The 13,941-nt window shown below is 38.3% G+C and overlaps 2 protein-coding genes across 3 annotated transcripts; both read left to right on the top strand.

Moving 5' to 3' along the window:
* Window positions 1-485: 485 nt before the first annotated feature.
* On the top strand, window positions 486-9,095 carry LOC107601362 (all-trans-retinol 13,14-reductase-like). Its single transcript, XM_016293525.1, has 2 exons — window positions 486-636; window positions 8,835-9,095. The coding sequence occupies exons 1-2, from the start codon at window positions 486-488 to the stop codon at window positions 8,978-8,980; spliced, it is 297 nt and encodes a 98-aa protein (XP_016149011.1). The 3' UTR covers window positions 8,981-9,095.
* LOC107601381 (putative all-trans-retinol 13,14-reductase) lies at window positions 6,312-8,639 on the top strand. Of its 2 annotated transcripts, none has more exons than XM_016293548.1 (8): window positions 6,312-6,599; window positions 6,929-7,059; window positions 7,151-7,392; window positions 7,467-7,662; window positions 7,745-7,942; window positions 8,072-8,191; window positions 8,308-8,446; window positions 8,514-8,639. In XM_016293548.1, the coding sequence occupies exons 1-8, from the start codon at window positions 6,466-6,468 to the stop codon at window positions 8,626-8,628; spliced, it is 1,275 nt and encodes a 424-aa protein (XP_016149034.1). In that variant the 5' UTR covers window positions 6,312-6,465; the 3' UTR covers window positions 8,629-8,639. The 2 variants fall into 2 exon arrangements, with proteins under 2 accessions (XP_016149034.1, XP_016149033.1); XM_016293547.1 differs by having other exon boundaries at window positions 6,877-7,059.
* Window positions 9,096-13,941: the final 4,846 nt, after the last annotated feature.

Below are 13,941 nucleotides of genomic sequence, written 5' to 3'. Positions count from 1 at the left end.
GACTAGTTTCTTAACATACAGAATTTGATGAGTTTGAAGTACCCAGAAACCTAGAGGTTATTTCATTATTTGGGACAACTTCATGGCTTCTTGAAAGTTGCATTGGATCTCATCACTGATGGCCAGGTGCATTTGCCGAACAGGGTTCCCATGTGGACACCCTGTTAATGGTAAGGCAAACAACGTAAAGAATACACTATCTACAGCGGCAAGAAACAGATGGCGGCTCATCTCACGACGCAGTTTCCTAATGATACAAAGGCTGTAGAGGAGCTTTTCAAAATCATGAAGGTACTTATTCAATGATTTGTTGAAGTATGACCATTAAATACCCTATGAATTATATATGAATGTCTCCATTTTTCCCCCATATATATGTTCCAAGAAGATCCATCTGCTGTGTATGCTGAAGATGGTCCCACTCTGGTTTGCTCGCTTCATTCTGTGGAGTGAGAATGAAGTGTGGAGAGTTTTTGTAGTTGGTGATGCCGCATGCAGTCACTCCCATCAGTATGCATGGACTGGGGGCCACACATGGATCAATGCTGTCTGCAGAGCACAGTCTGGAGAGATACCAGCCTCTGAACATTGCCATGACCAGGTGCAACTCTCCTGTCAAGAACCTCTACCTGTCAGGTAATACTCAGAGTTTAAGTGATAAGACATTACACTAGCACAGCAATGTAGGAAGTCAATTTCTTGGATTATCTACCATTATTAAGAAACATTTGACTGCTTAATGCAGTGATTGACCAGTCAGAATTATCAGAAATATTCCGGAAAGCCTTATAATCATAATAAATATTTAAGTGGCATATATAGACAGTGACATGTTTTGCCAGGTGTAGGCTACTTATAAATGTAATTTCTTGTGCTTCATCTTAGGACAAGATGTTTTCTCCACTGGTTACTCTGGTGCTTTACATGGTGGACTTCTCTGTGCTTCAAGTGTTGTGGATCACTGTCTTTACATTGACCGTCTGCTACCCCAAAAGAAACTGAAGAGGAAGGTAATCAAGAAACTAGAGTAAAAAAACTATAAAATATGTGAAAGGGCTACTGAGATGGATATATCAGTCATTAATCTATTTCATTCCCATTTTAATGTGTTTTAACATGTAAAAACAAGCAACACAAACAGTGAAGGTTTGTCACTATCATTATCTTCAGTACAAACCCTTATATGTTTCTTTGAATGGCTTGTGGACTGGGCCCTTGGCACATACTGGCATCTATTTGGCAAGAGAAGTGGACTGTGCAAGGGGACCATCAGCCCTTCAGGCTTACTAACTATAGATGAAAAGCAAAAAAAAACAGAGTGCTTTGAATAGGTAAGCAAGCCTTAGTTCAGAGGGATTGAATTGTAAAACAACTTAAATGCAAAAATGTGTAATAGTAACTAGTTTCTTAACATACAGAATTTGATGAGTTTGAAGTACCCAGAAACCTAGAGGTTATTTCATTATTTGGGACAACTTCATGGCTTCTTGAAAGTTGCATTGGATCTCATCACTGATGGCCAGGTGCATTTGCCGAACAGGGTTCCCATGTGGACACCCTGTTAATGGTAAGGCAAACAACGTAAAGAATACACTATCTACAGCGGCAAGAAACAGATGGAGGCTCATCTCACGACGCAGTTTCCTAATGATACAAAGGCTGTAGAGGAGCTTTTCAAAATCATGAAGGTACTTATTCAATGATTTGTTGAAGTATGACCATTAAATACCCTATGAATTATATATGAATGTCTCCATTTTTCCCCCATATATATGTTCCAAGAAGATCCATCTGCTGTGTATGCTGAAGATGGTCCCACTCTGGTTTGCTCGCTTCATTCTGTGGAGTGAGAATGAAGTGTGGAGAGTTTTTGTAGTTGGTGATGCCGCATGCAGTCACTCCCATCAGTATGCATGGACTGGGGGCCACACATGGATCAATGCTGTCTGCAGAGCACAGTCTGGAGAGATACCAGCCTCTGAACATTGCCATGACCAGGTGCAACACTCCTGTCAAGAACCTCTACCTGTCAGGTAATACTCAGAGTTTAAGTGATAAGACATTACACTAGCACAGCAATATAGGAAGTCAATTTCTTGGATTATCTACCATTATTAAGAAATATTTGACTGCTTAATGCAGTGATTGACCAGTCAGAATTATCAGAAATATTCCGGAAAGCCTTATAATCATAATAAATATTTAAGTGGCATATATAGACAGTGACATGTTTTGCCAGGTGTAGGCTACTGATAAATGTAATTTCTTGTGCTTCATCTTAGGACAAGATGTTTTCTCCACTGGTTACTCTGGTGCTTTACATGGTGGACTTCTCTGTGCTTCAAGTGTTGTGGATCACTATCTTTACATTGACCGTCTGCTACCCCAAAAGAAACTGAAGAGGAAGGTAATCAAGAAACTAGAGTAAAAAAACTATAAAATATGTGAAAGGGCTACTGAGATGGATATATCAGTCATTAATCTATGTCATTCCCATTTTAATGTGTTTTAACATGTAAAAACAAGCAACACAAACAGTGAAGGTTTGTCACTATCATTATCTTCAGTACAAACCCTTATATGTTCAGTGATGTCGACTTGCTTGCTTTGAGTAAGAACCAAAATGCTGTTAAACAGAAATAAGTTGAAGTACAAAGCTTGATCAAAAACCATTTCTTTTGATGTACATTTGTCTGATGTGCTGCGGTTGCCCCCTGCATTACAAATTTACTTATGATCAAACAGCCAGTGCTACTTTTCAGCAGCAAAAATAATGGCAAGAAAACACATCTTTCAGTAAACTGTGCATGATGGTTGCACGGACGTGCAGCGCGCCTAATAGGCTTCATTAACAAATGACTTCTTTGTGAGTCAAAAACACAAGCTTGGCTCAGTTCAATAACGAATTGTTTTTAAATTTTTTCGTAAAGCAGAAAATTACAGCGTCTCGGCTAACTCGGAAGTCCTTTGAGAAATCGAATCCCGTTTGGATATGTCTCAGATTCATCCCGTAATTGTTTGGTGACCCGATTCTCCAACTGCCCGCTCCACTTTCTTCATGGATAGACCTGTTTGTCATCTGAAGAAATATAACATGAAATTAAAGCTGCAAGCAGCGATGAAAGGGCCCTCGCACCCGGGCTCACCGCCACCCGGTGGCTTAAGAAAAAAAGCCAACGGTGCGCAATATGAATTTAAAGTGATAAATATAGGAGGAATATGTCAAAGTCATTTATATGTGCCAAACTTCCTACTGCTAGCTGGTGGCGCTATGACTGTAACTGAATATGAGCATGTAGATGTCTGCAGGCCAGGACTCTTATCAAGCGTGTGAAGTTTGGGGGAGATAGGACATTGTACACATGAGTTACAGCAACTTCCTGTTTATTTGTGTTAATAGCATACTTTAGCAAATTAGCTAAGTGTTGCTAGCATGTTTTAGCATGTTGCTTGCCTATTTAACACTTGCTGACACTTTTTAATATGTTGCTAGGAGTCCATAACAGTGTTAAACATGTCACTTCCTGTTGCCAGCAGGTGGCGCTATGACTATAAATGAATATGGACATAGACATGTGTTCAGGACTGAACTCCTATCAATTGTGTGAATTTTGGGGCAGATTGGACATTGTTTGCCTGAGTTACAGCAACTTCCTGTTTCATGGAGAAACATCAAATTTGTCAGGCCGCCAGGGACATGCCCTTCAACGAAAACTCAAGATCTTCAATTCAAATTTGAAGATGATCTGATTAAAACTGTAGGAGGAGTTTGTTAAAGTACGAGGCCTGAAAATGGCAAAACTGCACAAAAACCGTACAGGAATTTCAAAATAACAGACTTCCTGTTGGGTTTCGGATTTTGTACCAAGATAACTTTTTTGTAGGTATTGGTGTGTTACATGTGTCTACCGAGTTTCGTACATGTATGTGAAACGTAGGTCGAGGCGCACTCCGTTGAAATTTTATAGGTGGCGCTATCGAGCCATTTTGCCACAACTAATTCAGAAACACATATAAAATTTTCGCCACCTCTGACGCGTGTGCAAAGTTTCGTGAGTTTTCAAGCATGTTTAGGCCCTCAAAAATGCGATTCATACCATCGGGGCTTGGGCCCTAATGAAAAAGAATATGCCGATCATGGAAACTTGATGAGTATCAGTGGAACTCGGACATCTTTAGGTTTCAGCGACATAGAGAAACATTGGAAGATCAGAAGTTTTCATCGGTTTGATGGTGTTTTATGCTACAAATATGGTAAAACGATGTGCCTGGGGTAGGCTGCTTGTAACACTGATTCCAGGACACCGGGCATCCTGAGAGGATGGGCAATAGAATTTGGAATTTATTTTATTATTCAACATTCATTTTCTGGTTGTCATACTCTCATTAAGTTAAAATTTTCATTTGCTCAAGCAGCAGAATGTTAATGCCATCTTGTGCTTCAGCGAGGTAGCCTATCTCTGGCTCTCTGGCTTAAAGTTAGTGAGCCCATGCTAACGCACAAACCTTGGCTTGGCTTTCTGGCTTGTCTTAAAGTCTTGTTTAAAAAACTTAAATAGTTTGGTCAGTTAGATGTTCTAGGTGTTTGCTAAAGTGTTGCTGGTTGGTAGAATATTCTGGGTGGCTGTGAGGCTCTTGTTATGCATTTGCTGGGGTGTTGCTAGAGTATATGTCTGATAATGTGTTCTGGGTGATTAGACATTCCCACCTCTGTTAATAACAGAAAATCAAACATTGTTTTCAAAACTGATACATGCAGTATATTAAATAAAATTGCAAGATAATCAATACCTTCAATCAATTGTTATTGTCTGTCTCTTGTTATATGCATTTTAAAAGCTTGCTTTTATTGATTCTCAGACTCCAATTGGCCTGCTCCCTAAAAAATGCTCACTTCAAATGCTCCATCTGGAGTGAGTGCGACATATTGATGGTCACCTCTCAACTTCACCTCTCAGTTTCATTAGTGCTAAACAAAAAAGCTACCTACGTTTGTGAGCAGAAATATTAGAAAAATTGAGAAATGTTAAATTATCCAGCATTATTTGCCTAGAATGTTCTGTCCATGCAGTTGGTGGAAGGAAGTGTTCTCTGTGTGTGTGTGTGTGTGTTTTAATTTTACTTTTTATGATTCCCCTGTAATCACTGAAATTTTCTTTGTGATCGTTAAAGCTAGCTTGAATTTGTTGCAAATCATTTGACATTTTATGGTGCTTTGGAAGCCTGAATTGCCTTCATACACAAAACACTGCCATCGACTGACTGGGCTCCAACCTGGAGTGAGTGCAACATATTGATGGTCACCTCTCAACTTCACCTCTCAGTTTCATTAGTGCTAAACAAAAAAGCTACCTACGTTTGTGAGCAGAAATATTAGAAAAATTGAGAAATGTTAAATTATCCAGCATTATTTGCCTAGAATGTTCTGTCCATGCAGTTGGTGGAAGGAAGTGTTCTCTGTGTGTGTGTGTGTGTTTTAATTTTACTTTTTATGATTCCCCTGTAATCACTGAAATTTTCTTTGTGATCGTTAAAGCTAGCTTGAATTTGTTGCAAATCATTTGACATTTTATGGTGCTTTGGAAGCCTGAATTGCCTTCATACACAAAACACTGCCATCGACTGACTGGGCTCCAATGCAATTCTTTTGCTTTCAAATGCAGCCAGTGTATGTGGCTGTGCAGCTGTCTTATCTCACATGTGATCAACCAGTGAATTTTAATGCTTGCATTTACACATGCACATTTGCAAGATGAATCACACAGCACAAACATATTTGACATATTTAATTGTTGAATATCAGGATATGAAATAATTGCTTCACAAGTATTATGATGCTTGTCTTCCAAAGTCTGCTCTGTCTCATTTCTCCAACAATTCAATGGTGCTATTTTATCACTTTACAAACAATCTGGTCCTAAAAATAAATGTAAAGTAAATCAGTGAACTTAACTGATTTTTCATCCAATTGAATTTACTATAATTGATCCAAGTATAGATGAAGTGATATTAAAGAGACTGCATGGGTTAGTGTTTGTTGATTGGCTGTCTGCAACTCTCTCAGGAAAAATTAGGAGGAAAATATTACTCCAAATCAATTCAACTTTTTAAGCTGATTTGATTACTTCACCACATAGTTTTTAAAAACTCCTGCTCTCCCACTTTTTATGCAAAACAAAGTTGGTCATTATAAGCAACTACCCTGCAAAACAATCTGCTAAACTGATTGAATCAAGTCAAGCCAATAGTAGTCAAGCAAGTTAATTCTCTCCACCCACAATTTAGACTAATAAATAACTCAATCACCAGCTTTAAGCTCTTGGTTGCAGTCTCTGGGAACAACAGCTCCTTAAGTTTTCAACACCTTATTAAAGGTGTAGTTTTGAACAGCCACTCCTGAAACTGAAAACACCAGCTGATCTTTTTCTCGCTATAGAAGATGTGGTGGTTTCTGCTTTTCTTAGAATGGCTTGTGGATTGGGCTCGTGGGACATACTGGTATCTGTTTGGCAGGAGAAGTGGCCTGTGCAAGGGGACCATCAGCCCTCCAGGCCCACTAGTTGTAGACCAAAACAAAAAGGACAGACTTCTTCGGAAAGGTACATAAGCTTTAGTTTGCTAGTAGTGTTGTGTAAGTTAGCGCTTCACAAACCTGTCCTGGTGACCTCCAACCACACTGCCCATTTTGTATGTCTCCCTCATAGGCTGCACCCAGTTCGTGTCTTGCAGTCTCTACTAATGATTTGATGGGTTGGAATCTGTTAACTGAGGGAGACATACAAAATATGCAGTGGTTGGGGGTCCCTAGAACAGATTTGAGAAGCACTGGTGCAAGTTACTAATGTCTATTGCTAACTAATGTTACTTGGCTTATAGAGTTTGGTGAATTTGAAGTACCCAAAAACTTGGATGTCATTGTGATTGGCAGTGGTATCGGTGGTTTAACAGCAGCGGCAGTTTTAGCCAAATTAGGAAAGAAAGTCCTATTGCTTGAGCAAGATAAACAGGCTGGAGGCCTGTGTAAGACCTTCACTGAAAAAGGATTTGAGTTTGACTGTGGTAAGATGCTCTCATTGATATTCATTGAGCTGCATTAATGATCTAAAGCTGAATGTCTTCTATTGCTAACTCAATGAATGGTTTTTGTCAGGCTTCCATTATGTTGGACAACTTCATGAGAACAGCTTCCTGAAAGTTGCGTTGGATCTCATCACTGATGGCCAGGTGCATTTTGCTGAGCAGGGTTCCCATGTGGACACCGTTGTTATTGGCACAGGAGCTCAACATAAAGAATACACCATTTACAATGGTAAGAAGCAGATGGAGGCTCATCTAAAGAAGCAGTTTCCCAATGATACTAAAGCAGTCGAGGAGCTCTTCAAAATCATGAAGGTATTTTTAGAGTGGCCTAAAGCTTATCTCCCATTAGTTTATGGCCTTTAATATCCTGTAAATTGTCTCTTTAGATCTGTTCCAAGAAGATCCATCTGCTGTGTATGTTGAAGATGTTTCCACTCTGGTTTGCTCGCTTCATACTGTGGAGTGGGATAGCTGATTTAATATCCCCAATTTTCAGATACTCCCGCACCAGTACAACAGATGTAGTCAAGTCTTTTACCAGCAACCTGGACCTCCTCACAGTGTTTTCTCAAGTATTTTATGGTAAGACTAGAATGCCTACTACCGTTTCCAACTCATTTTGCATTCAATGCATTTGTGAGTTAACAATTACCGTTTATCCAAGGTGTGCCACCCAAAAACTCCAGCTGCATGATTGATGCTCTCTTCCTGCACCACTCCAAGCGTGGTGTGTACTATCCTAAGGGTGGTGCCAGTGAGATCCCATACTACATCATCCAGGTTTTGGAGAAGCATGGAGGGAAAGTCCTTGTCAATGCTCCTGTGTCCAGTGTTCTAGTTGATGGAATACGAAAGGCATATGGTGAGTTACTGTATATGAGCTAGGGCTGTGTTGTAAGTTTAACAGGTTGTGCCGTCCATTGCATATTGGGCTCCACTACTTGCGGATGCCTAAAACTAGGGTTGTTATATTGGTGTTCTTTTTGACTAGGAGTGACCGTGAAGAGCGCAGGTAAAGATTTTGAAGTTCGGGCTCCTGTCATTGTTTCTAATGCTGGCATGTTCAGCACCTTCAAGAAGCTTCTGCCTCCAGAGGTCCAGGCAAATCCAGGTAAGTGACTGAATGTCTTCAATACAAGCTGTACAATGTATTGCAGTAAGTCTTAACGTGAAGTGCTTTATTACTGGCTAGATGTTTCTGGGGTAATGCGTGTCTGCTTCTCCTAGAGGTCCAAGACTATTTTCATACTTTGAAACCAGGCAAAGGATTCTTCCAGGTATTTGCAGGCTTCAATGCAACTATGGAAGACCTGGGCATCTCCTCAACCAACATGCGACTATATAAGAGCAACAACATGGATGAAGTGTAGGTGAACACATCCAGGAGTCACTCGTGTTTAAAAGTATCTCCATAATTTCCTTTATTGCTTTAGGATGGAAGAGTACTTTGATTCCGACAAGGAAGCTGCACCTGACAACATCCCCATGATGTACGTTTCCTTCCCCTCTACTAAGGATCCCACTTCATGCACCCGTTTCCCAGGTTAAATTTCACTCTATCGTATACAGTGGGTACGGAAAGTATTCAGACCCCCTTAAATTTTTCACTCTTTGTTATATTGCAGCCATTTGCTAAAATCATTTGAGTTAATTTTTCCTCAATGTACACACAGCACCGGGTAATACTGAGTTTCAGTCAAAGGATGTGGTCTGGTTTATGGAGGTTGCCATATTAAGATGTCGTTTTACCTCAGGACAAGATGTTTTCTCTGCTGGTTACTCTGGTGCTCTGCATGGTGGACTTATCTGTGCTTCAACCATTATGGATCACTGTCTGTATGTTGACCTCCTGCTCCAACAAAAGAAACTGAAGAGCAAGGTGGTGAAGAAACTAGAGTGAGAATATGAGGGATAATATTTACACGCTGTAATGTTTTGCTGCATGTTTGATCTCTGCGACTCTGAATAAAAACGTGAATATTGCACAATGTTACTGGTAATTGTATTTATAATGGAATTTGTTCATGCTAGGTCTCTAGACATGTAGTCCGGCTTGGCAAGTGGTTGTAATGAGAATATCCCAAATTTGTGTCCCTAAAGTAACTCTGAGGTGTCACTAACCTGGCAAGCCTTAGCATAACCAGTGACTCTCAGCTCTTTATCTACCTACCTGAGGTCTTGTGCACATTAGCGTAGCTCTTTAAATTGACTAAATTCTTGGTTGGATAACTACCCATGGTCATGGTTTGTCACTAGATGGCAGCATTATGGTGCTGCATCTTTTGCTTTACACTATAGTTTTTCAACGACTTCAGCCCACAAGCAGATGCTATGGTGCAAGTGAAATTACTCTTGGCAAAGCAAGCTATCTTGTGCAAAATAGGCTGCAGCCTATTACACGACAGTTGCATTAGAATATGCTGATGCATTTTGGGATGTTTTCGTTTGTACCTTCACTTTGATTTAGGATATGTTGTGAACTGGTTTTCACATGGAATTTAGTTGAAGCTTCAGGAGCTGGAAGATGGAGTGTCACAGATGTGCTGTTAAACCGTGTGGTCTGAAATGCTGTGTAAATGTTTGCTAGTGTTCACTTGTGTTTTCAGAAGCAGTTTGCTCCCAAACCAGAGGAAATCGCAGAGCGTTTAGAAGGAATGCAATTCTTGAGAGGGTTCTTGGATGAATAAGTGGTCTTTAGTGGGTTTGACCTTGTCCATTTCTGTTATAACTACAAAAATGCATGCTGTTGGTTGAACGTTTTGAATGCAGAGGCCAAGCATTCCAGGACCAGTTCTTAATTGGTTTTTAAAGTTAATCCTTCTACAGTTACTAATCGTTTAAGGATTTGTTTTAAGGAGAAGCATTGATATCTGAAAGCTCATTTTGTTTACTTTATTTTTCTTAAAGTTTCTGGTTTACTATCTGAATACTGTGCAGCATACAAATTATTGACTTCATTTTTTTTTTTTTTTTTACTTCTGGTGACTTTTGTTTAGGATTCAGAGTTCATAAAATTGTTCAACTGAAGTTTATGAACCATGTATAAGTCACACTTTTGTTCGTCACAGCGTATTTCCTGCAATCTAAAAGACAATGGTAAAATCCTATTGAGTTTCTCCAGGGAACCAGTGAGATACAAAAATATCATCACTGCAATACACTATTGGTCTTCTAGTTAGTCTCTTGTATGCAGAAATGTGCATACGGTGTAGAATATGCATACTACAACTCTTTGTGGGAATGGTATGTTAGCATGCTAAATTTAGCATTACCTAAATGTCTGACCCCATGTAGCATGGTATTTTTCTCCATTCTTGTTCACATTGTAAATAGAAATGTCAAGTTGCTTGCACTGCATTGAGATGGTGTAGTGCTCAGTATTTTTAAAAACTGCATCTTGCACTATATGCATACTTTAAATGGTTGAATGCATTTCTGGCCTGCTTCACCTCCATTGTTTTTATCAGGCTTTCTTCGCCTCTCCACCTTCGTTCAGTGTGCTGCATACAGATCACTGCAGTAGTGTGAGTGCAGTAGCAGTGCTATTAAAAGCTGCTGCTGTATAAATAGCCCAAGCATATAAACGGCAACTCTGACCGTATTAGATGCTGTGGCCAGCTCCCCGCAGGAAGCTGTCGATGTAAGCCAGCACGCAATCCATCTCAACCAGAGGTGAATGGAGCCTTCTGCACCAATCCAATTTTAATATTTAAAACACACACTGCAGTATAATTGAACGTTATTCACGCTCTTTATTACCAGGATCGGCTCCCGCTGCTATTTCAGGAGCTGCATGGGTAGGCTACTAGTTGTAAGTTTTCTGTGAAAATTCGGGCTCTGATTTTGCCTGCTCTATGCAGATGGTGGCTGTTCCCTGTAGCTACAGAAGGGGATATAAATAGCAGCAGTTTGTGCGTCTCTCTCCACACACACGCTGTTGTACACCCAATGCAAACACGCTCGGAGTGTGTCTGTCTCCTTCATATTCTCTCACCTCTTGCTCATCAGTTTGACTTCTAGCTTAAAATATCCTTTCTTCACTGCATCTCGCGCTCTCAATCACTTCCCATAAGAATGGTGAATCACAACGGAGATATTGTTTAACCTATATCTTTGTTTCTCCTAGGCAGCTTTTAGAATAAATGGAAAGCCAAATCTGCCAAATCTGCCACAATGTAATGCATGTGGGCTTTGTGTTAAATAGTTTCTTAGTTTATCATAAATAATTCCACCCAAATAAGTAAACACCGTGTCTCTGTGGTGCTGTCAACAGATTGCTCTGTTTGTTTGAATATCCCAAAAAGCCCAGCACAGCAGCATCGAGTATGTAAAATTACTATTTACCCAACCTAAAGCAGTCTTCAGGAGAATGAATAATGTGAAACATAAAGGTTCTTTATTGGCTTCTGTGTTTTCGTGAAGTATCATTAGCATCTAATGTTTTCATCGCACAAAAGGTTCTATAAAGTGGAAAGTTCTTCAGATTATTAAAATGTCCACACTAGAAACAAATGGTTCTTTTAAGAACTTTTAACTGAAAGGTTCTATGATTAATCAAAAATGGTTTCTTCATGGCTGTGAAGCCATTTTTATTTAATTTTTCTATTTTTTTATAAAGAGGGTTTTGTTTCAGATTTTACAAGAACAAGCAACATTTAACTTTAGTGATTTAGAGTAGTTCTGAACCCACTGCGTTTGTTTGTTAATTTTTGTAATTTGGATTTTAAACAATGTGATTTCAATTGTTTGAAAGTACATCTATTTTAATGTTATAAATAAACTATTTTATATTGTTTTGCCAGCTGATATTGTTAGACTGAAGTCCTGGTCCAGTTAGCTTTTTTTTTTTTTTTTTTTTTTTTTTTTTTTTTTTTTAGAGGGGGGGGTTTTTTTTTTTTTTACAGAAATCTTTACTCCTATAGATGTGCATCTTGGACATTGATCGGAAAAGCAACTTCAAACACTTTGTCAATACAACACACAGCTGCTGTATTGATCTGTTGATATTATCCTATAGTACATCTTTAGTCCTTGATATTTCATTAGAGTTGATTTGCAGATTATGAACTTATTTTCCTCCATGTTGGAGAATGCGTAAATGCTTGACTTAGATCTTGGCATGAGGAACAGTGTACTTCAAAAGCTTTCAGTTTGCCGTTTCGCCATTTAGAGAAATAATTTTAAATACGAAGAGTCCAAATGTCTGAGACCAGTAGTGAAGCTTCTATTTAGCTATTTTTCAAACTCTTTCATTACAAATTATATCAGCCAGAATACTTGAGTAAAGGGTTATTTTATTAGTGATTATTTTTAGAATGTTTCTGAACTTTTTTTTTTTTTTTTCCCCAGGTTAAATTAGATTTGGAATTCTATCTGTTTATCATTATGTCCTTCTATGAAAATCATCCTTTTGTACATTTACTTTACATATACTTTTGCCCTGTGACCTGTTCAAGAAAGGCTTTGTCAAGTACACATTCAAAGTTTGGCTTGACTAACTTTTAGTTAACTTACACGCGCATGATTTGAATTAAGCTCAAATCATATGTTGTATGAGGGCTGTGATTAAAACCTAACATTCACAGTGAAAACTTTCTCAGCTGAAATTTGGATAAAACTGCTCTACATTTTGCGATAATTGACAACATTTCACTGTTCATTCCACCCCCTGCTGGGCTTATTATTCTCAGCTTCCAGAATGATTTTGCACAAGCCTGCCTACATGTTTTGACTTGAACAGGAATAGAAATGCATGCAGGATACTGGTGTTTGCGGCTATTATCCTTTCACTTTAACAGCAAATCAAGAAAAGGACTTATATAACGTTATTTCCATTTTAGTCTTTTTGTTATGTCATTATTTCCCATTAGGTTATTTTAAACGTGTCATAAAAATATCAAGAAAAAAAATACAGCATATGAAAACTGTCCGTTTCTTTTAAAATTATAGTAATGCATGTGCATTATATACAATTTAGAAGTTATTGCATTTTCATGCTTTGAAACATATTTAGGGTATTATGTATATCATAGTTTTACTACAACTGCATATTTAGTTACACATTCTGAATAGCATGTACATTTGATTCAAGTTCATCTTTTTTTTTCCTGTTCATCTATGAACACACTGCAAACAAAAGAAAAATAATAAACTTTAGATAAAGAAAAATGTACTTATTTAGGGTATTATGTATATCATAGTTTTACTACAACTGCATATTTAGTTACACATTCTGAATAGCATGTACATTTGATTCAAGTTCATCTTTTTTTTTTCCTCTGTTCATCTATGAACACACTGCAAACAAAAGAAAAATAATAAACTTTAGATAAAGAAAAATGTACAAAGAATCGATTCACATCATATTATAGTATGCATGTTTTTTTCTGATTCGATTATTTATATATATTTGTTATTTTCTACAAATATTGTTAGTTCATTGTTAATATCTAACGGTGTTTTTCCTCATATTTTGAGAGGAGTTTTAAAAGAATAGTTCACCCAAAAATTAAAATGTTTTCATCCTCAGGCCATCCAAGTTGCAGTTTGTTTCTTCATCAGGACAGATCTGGAGAAATTTGGCATTATATCACTTGCTCACCAGTGGATCCTCTGCAGTGAATGGGTGCCGTCAGAATGAGTCCAAACAGCTGATAAAAACATTACAATCCACAAGTCATCCACAGTCCATCAATCAACATCTTGTGAATGTTTTTAACTTCAAAACATTGCTCCCAGTAAGTCAATGTAAGTCTGAATAAGGAGAGAAATAGGCACTGATCAAAATACTCAACAAATATGTTGGTTATTTATTTATTATTTTTTATGAGAGGACAACAGGGGATGGACTTTTTCACTGGA

The sequence above is a fragment of the Sinocyclocheilus grahami genome, unplaced genomic scaffold, assembly GCF_001515645.1.
Source record: "Sinocyclocheilus grahami isolate Dianchi unplaced genomic scaffold, SAMN03320097.WGS_v1.1 scaffold304.1, whole genome shotgun sequence".
NCBI classification, from domain to species: domain Eukaryota; kingdom Metazoa; phylum Chordata; class Actinopteri; order Cypriniformes; family Cyprinidae; genus Sinocyclocheilus; species Sinocyclocheilus grahami.
Note: the sequence above shows the minus strand (reverse complement) of the source record. Positions and strands in the feature narration are given on the sequence as shown.

Excerpts from the sequence above, each read along its gene's own strand:
- LOC107601362 (XM_016293525.1), top strand. The coding sequence starts at position 486 with ATGCCGCATGCAGTCACTCCCATCAGTATGCATGGACTGGGGGCCACA. Across the intron at positions 637-8,834 it reads CAAGAACCTCTACCTGTCAG|GACAAGATGTTTTCTCTGCT; the intron begins GTAATACTCAGA and ends GTTTTACCTCAG.
- LOC107601381 (XM_016293547.1), top strand. The coding sequence starts at position 6,440 with ATGTGGTGGTTTCTGCTTTTCTTAGAATGGCTTGTGGATTGGGCTCGT. Across the intron at positions 6,600-6,876 it reads GGACAGACTTCTTCGGAAAG|AGTTTGGTGAATTTGAAGTA; the intron begins GTACATAAGCTT and ends CTTGGCTTATAG. Across the intron at positions 7,663-7,744 it reads GTTTTCTCAAGTATTTTATG|GTGTGCCACCCAAAAACTCC; the intron begins GTAAGACTAGAA and ends CGTTTATCCAAG.